The sequence below is a fragment of the Salvelinus namaycush genome, chromosome 7 (genome assembly GCF_016432855.1).
Source record: "Salvelinus namaycush isolate Seneca chromosome 7, SaNama_1.0, whole genome shotgun sequence".
Lineage (NCBI taxonomy): Eukaryota > Metazoa > Chordata > Actinopteri > Salmoniformes > Salmonidae > Salvelinus > Salvelinus namaycush.
Window position 1 is genome coordinate 36,037,717 of NC_052313.1, and position 18,484 is coordinate 36,056,200.

The window sequence follows — 18,484 nt, forward strand, 5'->3', positions numbered from 1 at the left end:
TTTCAAGGAGCGGGACTCTAACCCGGACGCTGATAAGAAATCCTGCTTTGCCCTCCGATTAACCATCAAACAGGCAAAGAGACAATACAGGACTAAGATTGAATCGTACTACACTTGTTTCGACCAGGGCTTGCAAACTATTACAGACTACAAAGGGAAGCACAGCCGCGAGATGCCCAGTGACAAGAGCCTACCAGACGAGCTAAATTACTTCTATGCTCACTTCGAGGCAAGCAACACTGAAGCATGCATGAGAGCATCAGCTGTTCCGGACGACTGTGTGATCACACTCTCCGTAGCCGATGTGAGTAAGACCTTTATACAGGTCAACATTCACAAGGCCACAGGGCCAGACAGACTACCAGGACATGTACTGTGAGCATGCGCTGTCCAACTGGCAAGTATCTTCACTGACATTTTCAACCTGTCCCTAACTGAGTCTGTAATACCAACATGTTTCAAGCAGACACCATAGTACCTGTGCCCAAGAACACTAAGGTAACCTGCCTAAATGACTACCAACCCATAGCACTCACGTCTGTAGCCATGAAGTGCTTTGAAAAGCTGGTCATGGCTTACATCATCACCATTATCCCAGAAAACCTAGACCCACTCCAATTTGCATACCGCCCCAACAGATCCACAGATGATGCAATCTCTATTTCACTCCACACTGCCCTTTCCCACCTGGATAAAAGAAACACCTATGTGAGAATGCTATTCATTGACTACATCTCAGCGTTCAACACCATATTCCCTAAAAACTCATCACTAAGCTAAGGACCCTGGGACTAAACACCTCCCTCTGCAACTGGATCCTGGACTTCCTGACTTGCCACCCCCAGGTGGTAAGGGTAGGTAACAACACATATCTCATACTGATCCTCAACACAGGTGCCCCTTAGGGATGCATGCTCAGTCCTCTCCTGTACTCCCTGTTCACTCATGACTGCACGGCCAGGCACGACTCCAACACCATCATTAAGTTTGCCAATGACACAACAGTGTCACCGACAATGATGAGACAGCCTATAGGGAGGAGGTCAGAGACCTGGCAGTGTGATGCCGGAACAACAACTTCTCCCTCAACATGATCAAGACAAAGGAGATGATTGTGGACTATAGGAAAAGGAGGACCGAGTACGCCCCCGTTCTCATCGACGGGGCTCTAGTGGAGCAGGTTGAGAGCTTCAAGTTCCTTTGTGTCCACATCACCAACAAACTATAATGGTCCAAACACAAAGACAGTCACAAGGAGGGCATGACAAAGCCTATTCCGCCTCAAAAGACTAAAAAGATTTGCCATGGGTCCTCAGATCCTCAAAAAGTTCTACAGCTGCACCATTGAGAGAATCATAACTGGATGCTTCACTGCCTGGTATGGTGACTGCTCGGCCTCCGAACGCAAGCCACTACAGAGGGTAGTGTGTACATCACTGGGGCCAAGCTTCCTGCCATCCAGGACCTCTATACCAGGCGGTGTCAGAGGAAGGCCCTAAAAACTGTTGAAGACTCCAGCCACCATAGTCATTGACTGTTCTCTCTGCTACCTCACGGCAAGCGGTACCGGAGCGCCAAGTCTAGGTCCAAGAGGCTTCTAAACAGTTTCTACGCCCAAGCCATAAGACTCCTGAACATCTAATCAATGGCTACCCAGACTGACTATTTGCATTGCCCCCTATTTTACGCTGCTGCTACTCTTATTATCTATCCATAGTCACTTTAATAACTCTACCTACATGTACATATTACCTCAATTACCTTGACTAACCAGTGCCCCTGCACATTGATTCTGTACCGGTACCCCCTGTATGTAGACTTGCTACTGTTATTTTCCTGCTGCTCTTTAATTAGTTGTTATTTTTATTTTTTACTTATCCATTTTTTTACTTAACACCTATTTTTCTTAAAACTGCATTCTTTGTTAAAGGCCTGTAAGTAAGCATTTCACTGTAAGGTCTACACCTGTTGTATTCGGCGTGTGACAAATATGACAAATAAAATTTGATTTGATATGATCCATATCTGTACACACACACACATCCGTATAGTCCTGCAGCTTTCCTCCCTCCTTCGACGTTGCTGCATTTCCGCATCAACTTCTTAAACACCTGGCAAGTCTCAGGTTTGGTCAGTCAGGGAGGAGGAGAGAGATGGGCTGCAGAGACCGAGGTAGAGGCACTGAGGTGAAACATATATAAGTTAGGAGAACAGAACAGTGCTGCAAAAGATAGATGCCCTCTCTGTGCCGTGGGCTGTGGAACAGACAAGGCCAATGCAGCCTGCCCAATATTACTCACAGAAGATCTGTTACAGTAGGGGATACTGAGAAAAACTGTAGAGCAATACACCACAAAAACATATGACTTACAGTAGATACGATCTCTTTCTGATTTTATCTTCTTTTTTAACACATGATAAGCTGCATGTAATACTTCTTGGAAGCTACATTATGCCAATTTTTTTTTTATTTTACCTTTATTTAACTAGGCAAGTCAGTTAAGAACAAATTCTTATTTTCAATGACGGCCTAGGAACAGTGGGTTAACTGCCTTGTTCAGGGGCAGAACGACAGATTTGTACCTTGTCAGCTCGGGGATTTGAACTTGCAACCTTTCGGTTACTAGCCCAACGCTCTAACCACTAGGCTACCCTGCCGCCCCAATTTAAGCTGTGTTATGCCACACGATGTTCTCTCTTGGACAATAACCTGCTGTGTCTAAATGATCGTTATATAATGGCCCATAGGGCTCTGGTCAAAAGTAGTGCACTATGTCGGGAATATGGTGCCATTTGGGATGCATACAGTGACATAAGAAAGGCAAGAAACCCAATCTGTCTTAAACTGGATAATGGGAGCCTTCATGGTCATTGTGTTGTAAAGCACAGGAAAAACACTGTAAACCGATGGATTCCTGCGCAAATGTACCATGATAAACTCCTTATGTTGACGCACAGCACGGGCACACAGTACCTTGTTTTTTACATGTCTCAAGCACACTGATAAAGTAGACTTGTGAAACAGGGTCTTATTTGTCCAAGCCAACCAGTACATGGGCTGTTGCCACAGCTGGTCCTAAAAGCTGAAAGGAAGGGTCAGCTCTTAAAAAACAAACAGAGAGAAAAGAAGCCAAACAGTCTCATGCAAACACAGAGTACTCATTACGACTGAAATATCGCAGTCAGACCACACCATTATCACAGCCAGGTGAACGTATTGTAGCCATACCACACCAAGGTCCTAAAGTAAAGACCTATTGGTCAGACTGGTCTCTACAGCTGTAGGATCTTAATTTGAGTCTGTTTGCTACAACGGGAAATAATCCTACAGCAACAGGAAATGTGAATTATTATAATTAATGGAAATTCCGAAGTGGAAATTAAGAACTTCAGATGTTATTTTAAACTTGAAATACACTGCATTGCAGGAAAGTTCTCAGATAATATGAAAACACTAACAATATTTACCTGGCTTAAAGAGAAGAAATATAATATCTATTGTTTACAGGAAACTCATTCAACAATTTTAGATGAAGTTGTGTGGAAAAAGGACTGGGGGGCTAAAATATACATCTCCCATGGGCAAAGACACTCAAAAGGGGTGATGATATTAATTAACAGTAATTTTGATCCGAATGTGCAAATTGTCCAACTGTGTCCGCAAGGTAGATGTATGATTTTAAATATGTTATTGGACCATAAACAGATATGGCTCATTAACCTTTACAGACCAAATAATGATGATCAACTTTCTTCAAAAATATGTATAATAAATGATCAACCCTACAAGCAATACAAGACTCTAATATTATAGTGGAAGATTATAATACTGTTTTAAATACCTCAATGAACCGTAAAGGAAATCACACTGCAAACTATCACCCTCATGCTCTTAAGGAAATCACGAATGTCATGGATATTTGGAACTAGTGGATATATGGAGGCTTAAATTCCCTGACCTAGTGAGATATACATGGTGGAGGCTCAATCAAGCTAGTCGACTTGACTACTTCTTTATGTCATTCTTGTTGGCACTAAAAGTTTAAAAAGTGTTGATAGGGGACAGAATGCGGTCAGACCATCAGATAATTGGCATATACATTACTCTTTACTGAATTTCCATGTGGGCGAGGTTATTGGAAATTTAATCAAAGCCTTTTGGATGATAACTTGTTTTTAATGAGGAGAGAGGAATTTATAACAACATTTTTGCTACATAACATAGATACAGCAGATTCCCTTATTGTATGGGACACTTTTAACCTTTTCACACATATCAACAAACAGATGTGATCATTCTAATCAAAGCAAATCAAATCAAATGTTATTAGTCACATGAGCCAAATAAAATAGGTGTAGACCTTAGAGTGAAATGCGTACTTACAAGCCCCTAACCGACAGTGCAGTTTAAAAAAATACAGATAAGAATAAGCGATAAATGTAACAAGTAATTAAAGAGCAGCAGAAGAAATAACAATATATACAGGGGGGTCCAGGGTACAGAGTCAATGTGCGGGGGCACCGGTTAGTTGAGGTAGTATGCACATGTAGGTAGAGTTAATTAAAGTGACTATGCATAGATGACAACAGAGAGTGGCAGTGGTGAGGGGAGGGGGGGGGAAATGCGAATAGCCTGGGTAGCCATTTGACTAGATGTTCAGGAGTCTTATGGCTTGGGGTAAGAAGCTGTTTAGAAGCCTCTTGGACCTAGACTTGGCACTCCGGTACCGCTTGCCGTGTGGTAGCAGGGAGAACAGTCTATGACTAGGGTGGCTGGAGTCTTTGACAATTTTTAGGACCTTCCTCTGACACGGCCTGGTATAGAGTTCCTGGATGGCAGGAAGCTTGGCCCCAGTGATGTCCTGGGCTGTACGCACTACCCTCTGTAGTGCCTTGCGGTCGGAAGCCGAGCAGTTGCCATACCAGGCAGTGATGCAACCAATCAGGATGCACTCGATGGTGCAGATGTAGAACTTTTTGAGGATCTGAGGACCCATGCCAAATCTTTTCAGTCTCCTGAGGGGGAAAAGGTTTTGTCGTGCCCGCTTCACGACTGTCATGGTGTGCTTAGACCATGTTAGTTTGTTGGTGATGTGGACAACAAGGAACTTGAAACTCTCAACCTGCTCCACTGCAGCCCCGTCGATGAGAATGGGAGCATGCTCAGTCCTCTTTTTCCTGTAGTCGACAATCATCTCCTTTATCAATAGTGGTCCCTGGAGCATACGCTCAAACCGGTTTGATTGGAACGCTTATTTAGAACGTCCAGTTTTAATTGACGCAACAGTCAGCATTTGAGCTAGCCACACTGAATTTTTCACAGAAACATTTTGCACATACACAGTCGTTACAAAGTTATGTCCTGAATGTGACAAGTTTATTTTTAGATGCAATGTTCAGACATGCATAGAAGTAGCAACAGCATAAATAATCATCCAAACCGGAAAATGTAAGCAACATTAGTCCTTGTGCTAACTGAGGAAATATTGACATAACACAAATCGGTCATATTTAGATAACTCTAGGCTGACAGAAATCACAATATGAATTTGCTAATATCAATTGCTATATATAATTCATTACTTCACAAGTGAGCTCAACATTTATCAAAATAATTGATTAAAACACTTTCTAGTAATCCGATGATGGGTAGTTTGTGCACGCCACCATGTTTGTTTTTTGCGTCAACCAAAGATAATAAGAGGAGACAAGATGAGTTTGGTCTGTTTGCAGTATGCATGTTGAAGGGGGTGAGTTGTCTATGATCATTCACTTCCCTTCATTCACTTCCGGAAGTTTACCCGAAAGATGAGTGACTCATTCCATCACCTCATTATAACATCTTTGGTCTTTACGTGACACCCAGAATGCATTGTATAATGTCAACAAACATGGCACATAGCTGGCAAATAGCTTAGCATTAGTTCATTATAATCAGTAAAACCTTCAAAACACTATTTTACATACATCATAGGTGTCCATTTTTTTTCATAGGTGGATCAGCTTTAATATTGCAGCTAGATTATCGCTTCCAACAATGTAAATGTCTGCATCATTTCACATCATACACATATTTGTAATTGTGCTATTTCACAAACATTCTGAACCTATTAACATTTTACAGACCCCGTATGTTTACATTTGTTATCTTGTTGTTATTAGTCCCACCCTTCAGCCCCATTCAATCCCTCCCATCTATCTCTTAACACCATCCATCCTGGATTTCTATTTGCCATATATTTTTCAACTGTGCTGTGATGCTTCACAAAAGTTATGAACCTTTCTATTCTCAGTTTCAACAGATTGTAAATTTAAGATGACACGGGAATTCTTTAGCTAAATAGCCCAGTACTGTATTGCTGACCGTCACATTGTACAGCGCCATAGTTTCCATTCCATCCTAACAGAAATTCAGAGGGTTTTTCATTTTACATGGAATAGAACACATTAATTAAGCAAGTACCAGTCAAAAGTTTGGACACACCTACTCGTTCCAGGATTTTTCTTAATTTTTTACTATTTACTACATTGTAGAATAATAGTGAAGACATCACAACTATGAAATAACACATATGGAATCAGTTAAGAACAAATTCCTATTTACAAGGACAGCCTACTCCTTCCGCCCCATCGGGGAATCGAGCCCCAGTCTCCCGCGTGCCTGCATTTTGTAGTACAGACATGGCCTCCTCTCCCTTAGGTAAGGAATTAGGCACTTTCCCACGTTTACTACAGTATGTATTGTAGGCTATGTTTACTTGTCAGACTGCACAGTAGCCTAACAAACAAAAGCAAAATCTGCAGAGCTGGGAAGATTGTATCCCCCATATATATATATATATATATATATATATATATATATATATATATATATATATATATATATATATATATATATATATATATATATCATTCTATTGGTTGCAAGAATTTTGTATAATCATTTAAATAGAAAAATTCTAAGTTTTGAATCCGGTGTCGTTTTGTGTGTCAATTCATAAACCATGTGCCATGGAATCAGTACATCAAAAATCTCTTCCCAACTATTTTGCAATTTATATGGAACAGCTGTCAATTTTTTGGTCCTTAAATGAAACTTGAATATATTTTTATTTATAACCAATTTTGGTCTTTAATGCAGGGCCAACAGACAAGTTCCTTACTTTTTCCCCTTTCCAATTGCCTCTTCCATTTTTGCAGTAAAGCTGCAATTAGTTGGTTGTAATTCTGGGTAGAGCAGACATTTCAATGTTGTGTAAATCAATGATACAAACACCCCAAAACCCATGTCAATTCCAGGTTGTAAGGCAACAAAATAGGAAAAATGCCAAGGGGGTGAATACTTTCGCAAGCCACTGTAATTGCATTAAGAAGTTCCTCCTTTGTAATTTGTCCTTCACATTAGTCTTTCTGTACAGATGTTACTTTTACATTATTAATAGGGGAAAAATCTATTTATTTAGCTTTTGTTAGTGGAGTTGGAGGAGACTGAAACGAAAACATATGCTTTACTTCCTCTTTCTAAATATTGATAGTGAATAATGGGTGACTCCATCATTTGTAACAAGTGTCAGTAAATCATTTTTGGTAGCATTTCTATATTGAAGATTGAAAAAGAATTTGGTGCATTTTTCCCAATATTCCATCCAGTTCGCATTATTTTTATAATATATTACACTGTATCTTTATTGAATAAGTTACTCCATTTCTTTTTGTACTCTGAGACTCTATGGTACAGTTTCTATTGCTATCTGTCTGTACTGTTAGTCCTTCCATTTCCTTTGTAAAATTGGTGTCACGCCCTGACCGTAGAGAGCTTTTTATGTCTCTATTTTGGGTTTGGTCAGGGTGTGATTTGGGTGTGCATTCTATGTTCTTTTTTCTATGTTTTGTATTTCTTTGTTTTGGGTGGGCATTCTCTTGGGTGGTTCTCAATCAGACCCAGCTGTCTATCGTTGTCTCTGATTGGGATCCATACTTAGGTAGCATTTTCCCACCTGTGTTTGTGGGTAGTTGTTTTCTGTTTTGTGTTTCTGCACCTGACAGGACTGTTTCGGTTTCGTTCATTCTCTTTGTTATTTTTGTTATAGTGTTCAGTTTAAATAAAAAGCATGGCCTCTAAAGGTAATTTTATAAATGTCCCATACAATAAGGGGATCTACTGTACCTATGTTATGTCAGAAAAAGTCAGTTAAAAATGATTCTGTTATCATCCCAGTAGGCTTTGATTCAATTTCCAATATCTTCACCCACGTGGAAATTCTGTAAGAGTAAAATTTATGCTAATTATGTGATGGTCCGACCGCATTCTGTCCCCTATCAACACTTTTTTTTACTTGACATAAAAATGACATTAAAAAGTCATCAAGACGACTAGCTTGATTAAGCCTCCGCCATGTACAGTTGAAGTCGGAAGTTTAGATACACCTACGTTGGAGTCATTAAAACTCATTTTTCTACCACTCCACAAATGTATTGTGAACAAACTATAGGTCTGGTAAGTCGGTTAGGACATTTACTTTGTGCATGACACAAGTAATTTTTCCAAATTTGTTTACAGAGAGATTATTTCACTGATAATTCACTGCATCACAATTCCAGTGCGTCTTAAGTTTACATACACTAAGTTGACTGTGCCTTTAAACAACTTGGGAAATTCCAGAAAATGATGGCATAGCTTCGGATAGGCTAATTGACATAATTTGAGTCAATTGGAGGTGTACCTGTGGATGTATTTCAAGGCCTACCTTCAAACTCAGTGCCTCTTTGCTTGACATCATGGGAAAATCAAAAGAAATCAGCCAAGACCTCAGAAACTAAATGTAGACCTCCACAAGTCTGGTTCATCCTTGGGAGCAATTTCCAAACACCTGAAGGTACCATGTTCATCTGTACAAACAGTAGCATGCAAGTATAAACACCATGGGACCACGCAGCCATCATACCGCTCGGGAAGGAGATGCGTTCTGTCTCCTAGAGATGAATGTACTTAGGTGCGAAAAGTGTAAATCATTCCCAGAACAACAGCAAATGACGTTGTGAAGATGCTGGAGGAAACAGGTAAAAAAGTATCTATATCCACAGTAAAACGAGTCCTATATCGACATAACCTGAAAGGCCGCTCAGCAAGGAAGAAGCCACTGCTCCAAAACCGCCATAAAAAACCCAGACTATGGTTTGCAAATGCACATGGTACAAAGATCATACTTTTTGGAGAAATATCCTCTGGTCTGATGAAACAAAAATAGAACTGTTTGGCCATAATGACCATTTGTTATGTTTGGAGGATAAGGGGAAGGCTTGCAAGCCGAAGAACACCATCCCAACCGTGAAGCATGGGGGTGGCAGCATCATGTTGTGGGGGTGCTTTTCTGCAGGAGGGACTGGTGCACTTCACAAAATAGATGGCATCATGAGGGAGGACAATTATGTGGATATATTGAAGCAACATCTCAAGACATCAGTCAGGAAGTTAAAGCTTGGTCGCAAATGCGTCTTCCAAGTGGACAATGACCCCAAGCATACTTCCAAAGTTGTAGCAAATGGCTTAAGGACAACAAAGTCAAGGTATTGGAGTGGCCATTACAAAGCCCTGACCTCAATCCTATAGAAAATGTGTGTGCAGAACTGAAAAAGCGTGTGCGAGCAAGGAGGCCTACAAACATGACTCAGTTACACCGGCTTTGTCAGGAGGAATGGGCCAAAATTCACCCAACTTATTGTGGGAAGCTTGTGGAAGGCTACCTGAAACGTTTGACCCAAGTTAAACAATTTAAAGGCAATGCTACTAAATACTAATTGAGTGTATGTAAACTTCTGACCCACTGGGAGTGTGGTTGAAAGAAATAAAAGCTGACATAAATCATTCTCTCTACTATTATTCTGACATTTCACATTCTGAAAATAAAGTGGTGATCCTAACTGACCTAAAACAGTGCATTTTTACTAGGATTAAATGTCAGGAGTTCTGAAAAACTGAGTTTAAATGTATTTGGCTAAGGTGTATGTAAACTTCCGACTTCAACTGTATATCTCACTAGGTCAGGGTATTTAAGCCTTCATATATCCACAAATTCCAATGTATCCATGACATTCATTATTTCCTTAAGAGCATGAGGAGGATAGTTTGTAGTGTGATTTCCTTTATGGTCCATTGAGGTATTTAAAACTGTATTATAGTCTCCCACTGTAATAATAGTCTTGTGTTGCTTGTTGGGTTGATAAATTATTATATATATTTTCAAAGAAGCATGGATAATCATTATTTGGACCGTATAAGTTAATTAGCCATATCTGTTTATGGTCCAAATAACATATTTAAAATCATCTACCTTGAGGATCTGTTTGGACAATTTGCACATTTGTGTCAAAATTACTGTTAATTAATATCATCACTCCTTTTGAATTTCTTTGCCCATGGGAGAAATATACTTCGCCCCTCAATCCTTTTTCCACAAAACTCTTTTAGCCAGGTAAATACTGGTAAACACAAGTTTCAATTATATTTATCATAATATATGTTTGTAAATGTACCATTAAAAAGTAACATGAGTGTCCATATAGCTGTACCATGATATTTGCATTGCTAAGTAAACTGCCAATTGGTCCCCACTATTCCACCCCCTAAAACCCCTCCTCATCCCGAGTTGGGTTGTCATCCCATTGACCGGCAGACCACCCCCGACCCCATGGCCCCCGAGAGACCGGGACCCATCCTTCGAAAAGAGCACACAGTGCCACCCACAGAACAGAAGCAGATCAACCGCCAAAATCATTTCCATCGCCCTCACCTCAATTTGTGTTATATATAGCTATTAAAATGTATATATATATATATATATATATATATATATATATATATATATATATATATATATATATATATAAAAAAATTCTACTTGTCTAATTTCCATATTTAGAAATTAATATTTGTAATAAGGTTGGTAGTTTATGCAAAGGATTGTTACCTCCTACCAGTATTGCCATTACAAAAGATACGTTTTGGCAAGCAATTATTATTTTAGCAAACAATTGTCGTTATTAATCCTATATTGTCCCTAACATCTTTACTCCCTCACAACAGTTGTGAGATACCTACACACACACACACACACACACACAACCCTTTTCCCCCACAAACAACTATACATTCAAATGTTGCGCCATCCCAGAGCCCGACTCAAGAAAGGCCTTGATTTACGAATGCATATACAGCTGCAGCTGTATGAGAAGGCATGCGAAATTGAGCAGACATGGGGAGATTTGGTTAACCATTGTCACGTCCTAGGTGATGGAGATCAGATATAACCCTTTCCCCCTGTAAACACCCACAAGCGGTCCCCCGTTGGACCATATTCCCAAGCATCTCTGTGCAGTCAGACCTTTAATGATTTTGTGCCACCAGATCCACAATAATATTGCCCCCTCTCTGAATGTCCGAGTGTGACCCCCTCCCCATGGGTTACTGCAGCTAGTGTTGCCAGCACTGCCTGCCTGGGTAAGGGCACCCCGCTGAAATCCCCACCGGCTAGGTACAAGTTCGTCAAGGTTCTTATTAGCAGGTTTGAGAATTTCCTTGTATATAATGTTCTCCCATCAGGGGGCTTTGGCTGTGTAGGACCAACCCTGCCAGGCAGGCTCAGAATCTTGAGGGGGTTGTTCTGCTTTAGTAGGTCTCTGACCACATTCATCTTTCTGATTTGGCTGCGTACAGGCTACTTACAGTAGGCCTATAAAACAGATAAGGACTTCTCCTTTGTGTATGGGTCTCTCAGGTGGGTGTCTAGTGGTATGTGGTTTGGGGACCATTCCATCATGCTTGGACAGTAAATAAATCAATATTAATAATTTATTTTAAAATGTCTATCCAATATCTGCACAACATTGATGTCCATTACAATCTATACAATAATTGGAATGCATTATTTGTCACCAGTACCTGAAAACATGTGAATAAAACTGTAAATACATTATGCTCCATACATACAGTACATACATACATACATACATGCATACATACTGTATGCTACAGTAGAAACGACAACACGATATACAGAAAATAATTGCCACTTACTTTGATGGGAACTCACACATGTCCAAAGTTATTATTTGTAAGGAAAACAACAAGGAAGACAATGCTTGCGCCAGCCAGAAAATGTGCCACTTCATGCAAAACTGCGCAAATGTCTGCACATTGGTGAAGTGTGTGGGCTCTCCTCAAAGAGAGACGTTTGTCCGGGCTCAGTAAAGCCTCAAACATAAATTGTCCGCAACGCTGAAATGGGCTACTTTATGCAAATTAATGAGGATGTGGAACACACCTCAATTCAAACTGTCGTTAGAATCTTTTTTGAAAATTGACAAGTTGAAACATAGCCTATAGATAATTAACAGGCAGCGTGTGTTAACTGTCCTGTTGCGTAACAATCACGTTTTGGAACAGTGAGTTCATTCTAACATCACGTGTATAAAACAACTCATGCTAGGGCGATTGTTAGAGATATTCAGAACTCACGTATGAAAGGGTTAAATTTGCTTTTAGAGGCCATGCAATTCAGTACTCAGCTCTAAAACAAAAGCAATTTAGGTCAAAAGAGTCCATATTAACAAAGGAAATAGAAGGTCTAACAGAACAGATAGATAGCAATTAAAACTGTACCGTAGGGGCTCAGAATAAGTTAGAGGAGAAACAAAAAGAAATGTAGGAACTTATTCAAGAAAGATCAAGTGTAATATATTATCAAAATAAAGCAAACTGGATGGAAAATGGGGAAAATTGCACCAAATTATTTTTTTATCTTCAATATAGAAATGCTACCAAAAATAATTTACTGAAACTTGTTACAAATGACGGAGTCACCCATGATTCACCAAACTATATTTTGAAAGAGGGAGCAAATTACTTTAAGCATATGTTTTTGTTTCAGTCTCCTCCATCTCCTCTAACCAGAGCTAATAGTATGGATTTCTTCCCTATTAATAATGCTGCTTAAACCCCTAATAATGAACAGGAACAAATACAATACGGTTTCACCAGTTTCGCTGCTTGAACCCCTAACAAAGCATGCATGATTAATTTCTCCTGCACTGCAGACACACACACGTACATGCAAAGGCATACACCGGATACTTACATACAGATACACAGGCACACGTAAACACGAACACATACGCAAACACACACACAGGAACACATTGCTTTTCAGTCCAGATCTCCATGAGCTGTGTTCGTTCAGGCCACCCTGGTTGGCCAACGGATCAGATTCAGATTGCCCTCTTCGCTCCATCTTATGTTACACACACGATGTGTGAGTTCATTGGCTCCCGTTGTTACCCGTGCACATTCTGAAGGCGATTTCCTCCCTTGGTCATAGAGCTTCGCGCTGACTCAATTAGCCAACTCCTCATGCCAATAGCCCTGGATCTGAAATTCCATTTGAGTAGGATGTGGAGCGGGTGTGTGTGTGTGAGTGTGTGCGTGTGCATGAGCTGCAATCACATAGCTGCCGCCTGATTGCGTTAACACGTGCGTCTGGGGGTCTCCCTGTACCTGCCTCCAAGGAGTATAATACGATCACTGACATTAAATATACTCAAATACATACAGACACACACACAACGACAGACACCACAGAAACACATATAAACCCCACACACACTTCTCTCTTTAGGCATCGTCTCTTTTACAGGGAGAAGACAGCTATTCAGCTGCACTGACAGTTTCGACATAGCTCCAACACACACTCACAGCTCCACTAGACCAGTTTTATGTAAACCTAGACTCCGTACAGCTGGGAGTGATTGTTATAGAATCTCTGCAGTGTCCGCATTGTCTAGCTAACAACATGGAGCCGTGCCACGTGGAGGAAATATGAGTATGCTAACCAACCTGCCCACCCGGTCTTGGATTTATCCTGTAAGACCTCATTACCACTAGAGCATGTTTTTTTCTGCATTATGGAGGATCACCTATCAAAACAGGAACTTGGTTGTTGTTTCCAACTTATTGTGTGTGTGTGTGTGTGTGTGTGTGTGTGTGTGTGTGTGTGTGTGTGTGTGTGTGTGTGTGTGTGTGTGTGTGTGTGTGTGTGTGTGTGTGTGTGTGTGTGTGTGTGTGTGTGTGTGTGTGTGTGTGTGTGCATACAATACCTAATACAACAACAGATCCCTGACAGGTACTCGCTCCCCCTCTCCGTCCAGGTATGACTATGTGGAGGTACGTGACGGCGTGGACGAGAGTGGGCAGCTGGTGGGGAAGTACTGTGGGAAGATCGCCCCGTCACCCGTGGTGTCTTCTGGGTACCAGCTCTACATCAAGTTTGTGTCCGACTACGAGACCCATGGAGCAGGCTTCTCCATCCGCTATGAGGTCTTCAAAACAGGTGAGAGGAGAAAGAGTGAATGGCAGACACACACACAATCACAAAATATTATCACATACACACACACACACACGTACACACACAGCTCGTGAAGTAGCAACAATGTATTTATGGTACTTCTAAGACTTACTGTAGTTTGTAGCGGTATTTATTAGAGAGGGGTAAAGATAAAGATTTTGTTCGGGCGCCAGGCAGGTATTAACCATGCCGAGAGGAAAAGAGTAGAATAGAGAGAGTACCACTTCCAGACCCACTCACATCAGCAGAAGAGACTGCCTAGAGTGTAGCCTGTTTACCAGATAGCCAGTGGAGAGAAAAGAGAATGCACACCCTATAAAACCCACATCACAGCACAGGGGTAACCCCACCAAGAATACCTAATACAACAATAATAATAATAATAATAATAATAATAATAATGACAGAGCAATTGAACAGACACTTCATAGAAACAATTTACAAGAAAGAACCCAGTCATCAAAAGAGGATTTGCAATAATCTGTATTATATTCCAGTGGGGGAGTGCAGAGGGTATGAATGTGGGGGGTGTTCATAGACAAAACCAAGGCCTTAAAAATGTCCACAATCTTCTCGGCCACATGTCATTAGTACACCCCACCTCAATACAGTTCAAAAAACAATACACAACTTGCAAGCAACCACCTCCCTTTTAACTAAAATGACCACCCAAATACTTCTGACAGGGCAATAATAGTCCAGCTCTAATGAACATCAATGGGAAGTGCAGTTGAAAAATAGAAAGTCTGCTGCAGTGTAAAGCATTGGAACGATAGAGGGAAGAAAAGGAGAGAGAGAGAGATCTTAGCTGTGCTCTTCAGGCTTGCCGGTGTACTGTCTGACCGTCTGACGGTTTGTTGGTTTGTACGTAAAAGCTTCGCAACAATGTTGCTACTAATCCATGCGATCCATAACCGGTGCGGTCCCAAACGATAACAACCACGACCTAGAGCGGTCACACCGATGATTGAGTTAAACACTTTATAAACTACACACGCTGAAAATAAACAAGGACTTCTGCAGCATAGCACACACAATCAAACCGTCGCGCCAACCAAGAGCTCCTTCCCAGAGAGCTGGAAGAGCTGTCTTTATTTCCTCCTTCCTGACTGCTGATGCGTGCAGGATTTCGCCACAAGTTATAGACATACGATGATATCTGTTCATCCAGACATAATAATGTCCCCTTTCTCTGTTTATGTGATGCTACATCATCATGGTTAAGTGGAGAAAGTGAGTCACCAACGGTTTAAGGAACATGAATGAAGGAAGTGCTTTCTCCTCTTCCTGCTCCTGATAAGCTCAATTCATACTCATATATTCCGTCGCATGGTGCTGCCTATGCAGACGATCAGATGAACCGATAATGTTGTCCAACCCTGAGAAGTATCCTCAACAATAAAATCTCACAAAAAAGACAACAGACGTGTCCCTGCTGAACTCACCAAGCAGCCTTATTTTCACAAATACACTCAGGGGATATTCTTATTTCTTATCTGAAGACAATACAATAAGAGGGAAAGCTTCCTGTTGTTGGCTTGACTTCCTGACTGTGTTTTGTGTTTATGGCCGCCATGGGACGGGGGTAGATTTCCATTGAGTGATTGGGAGAGGGGAAGGGAGTAGGACACAGACAGGTGCAACAGACAGCAGACTCCAATCTGATTAATTAACCCTCAGCTAGTCTATGGGACGACCCAGAGTGACCCACAGAGAAGACGGATGCCCTGACAGGGCCCTCTTTTTAATCTCAGAAGTGTGTGTGTGTCTGTGTGTGTGCGTGTGTGTGTGTGTGTGTGTGTGTGTGTGTGTGTGTGTGTGTGTGTGTATGCCCTTTGATCTGATGTATTTGCGTGACACACACATCTCCCCACACTTCAGTGAAGTACAGCATTCCCTCTTGATGATGCGCTTAAATTGTGCACCCCGCATTCCTCTCCTGATGAGGTATTTCCCAGTCTCATCCATTTAAAGGGCTGATTATAAATTAGTTGTGTTAGGGCCCCTGGGCTATGAGGGATGAGGGATGGGGGAAAGAAGTGCTGAATGCAGGGTGTTGAGATATGAAGAAATATGGATCCCCAGATGTGTTGTTAGTAAGATGGGATGCACCAAGGGGGAGCCAGCTGGAGACACAGCCCAGTATGGTGCACCCTCTGTGGGATGTTTTGCTCCAGGACCATCCCCTGTGGAGCTGGCACCATGGGTGTGTCGTGGGGCCGGGCCGGTTCTTCTGAAGCAGGCAGCAGAAGCTTGTTTAGCTTTGAAATCAGTGCTGTGTTTTGACTACAGCAGAGCCGGCCGCCGCCAAGGCGGTGGCTCTGAGATCTATTAAGGCTGTGTCCCAAATGGCACCCTATTGCCTGTTTAGTGCAGTACTTTTGAACAGGACCCATAGTGCTCTGGTTAAAAGTAGAGCACTATATAGGGCATAGGGTACCATTTGGAACACATCCTAAGCCTCCCTCCTTTGGTTTAGAGAGCAGCTAGCTTGTTTATTAGGTAAGCTTGTCAACACCAGGGTGGGTATTAGGCGGACAGAATCAGCAGATTTGTGTTGGCTAATACATGTAAACCTAATGATGGTACACAGATGTTGAGATAGCGCTGGAGAAGTAATGCAAGGAATGCAGTGCATCTTAATGAGTCTGGGTGGAAGAATGCTGTGTGTACAGTACTACAGACTTGGGTTCGAGGGCAGCTTCAGGGGATGGAGCTGGGTTCTTTCAGAGGTAAATGAGGGTTCAAGGTCAGATGGGAAACAGGGTACACGCGCTATCTCTCTCTGTAATGAAACTGGAGAGCAGCCCTGGTTCTCACCAGCGGTGCCGTCAGTAGCGCAAAGGAATGTCTAATTGGGAGAAAACAGGTTGTTTGTGGTCGTCCATCGCCTTTCACAACACACACACACACACACACACACACACACACACACACACACACACACACACACACACACACACACACACACACACACACACACACACACAGAGAGACACATTGCTTTTTCAATCCAGGGATCTTAATTAGACCGGGCTATTTATTTTATGGGCAGCAAAATTGACGGTCTTGCTCCACTGACCGAACAGTGGGAGGGAGGGAGGGAGGGAGGGAGGGAGGGAGGGAGGGAGGGAATGATGAAAACAGAGACAGGGGGGGGGGGGGGTGAGGAGAGGAATAAAAGAGAGCTGAGAAAGGGGATAAGGCCAGCTTATTGTTATGGATGCACTGAACTCAGCGGTAGATAGTCAGCTACAGGAAGAGAACACACTGTACCTGTGGTACTGCTGGTGTTGTCTAGTGCTGGAGTCCACTAAGGTCACTAATACAAATTGACCACTATCACCCCTTTAGCCCAAAAGGTCCCTAATGTCCGCCTCTCCGGATTTCAGAATACAAACAGGCCATCCTCTCTGACCAGAAATCTCTATATTTATCTTCTAATCTTGTCTCACTTAAAGTCTTTCTCAACTGGGTCTCTTTCTCTCTGAAAAAAGTAATACGCTTCTGGTTAATAGCTCTGCAATTTGTTACTCTTAGAGCCACATCAAGCATGGCGCTGGGGGCAGAGAGAGAGAGAGAGAGGGAGGAGAGAGATTCAGGGATTGTGCCACTGCCCCATTCTTCCTCTCCTATCTTCCGCCCTCTCCCTGATGCTGCTCAGTGGGATGGATCTTGAAGAGTGGAGAGAAGAGAAGTGGGAAGGAAGGGAGAGAGGAGGTGAGGAGGCCCTCTGCCCTGCCTTACCTATAAGTGAAAAGCTCCATCATCGGCATTTCACCCACCAGAGCCGTTCATCATGTCGCGGTTATGCGGCACTTGTTACGAGGACACCTGTGTCAACACCCAGGAGGGGGGAACGAGGTGAAGAAGGGGGAAGGGGTTTGAGGAGAGGATGGAGGGGAGGGGAGGGAAGGGGGGAGACAGATGCAGGGCCATTGGGCTTTCATCTGATGAGCGCTCTGATGGGCAAAGGTCACATCTGGCACAGCACTCACTGTCTGGCGCCCAAGCACGCGCACGCAAGCGCACACACACAAACAGAAACATAGCCAGCCCCCATGGAAACTTAAGACCCAAACTCT

The 18,484-nt window shown here is 42.1% G+C and overlaps 1 protein-coding gene across 7 annotated transcripts in view; it reads left to right on the plus strand.

The window, feature by feature from the left end:
- The window catches only part of LOC120051199 (neuropilin-1a-like), a 127,809-nt gene that overhangs the window by 23,740 nt on the left and 85,585 nt on the right, over positions 1-18,484 (plus strand). For all 7 annotated transcript variants that reach the window (XM_038997930.1, XM_038997929.1, XM_038997932.1 and 4 more), the window contains one exon: positions 14,200-14,381. In XM_038997930.1, coding sequence (XP_038853858.1) covers positions 14,200-14,381 — 182 coding nt within the window. The remainder of the gene's footprint in view (positions 1-14,199; positions 14,382-18,484) is intronic.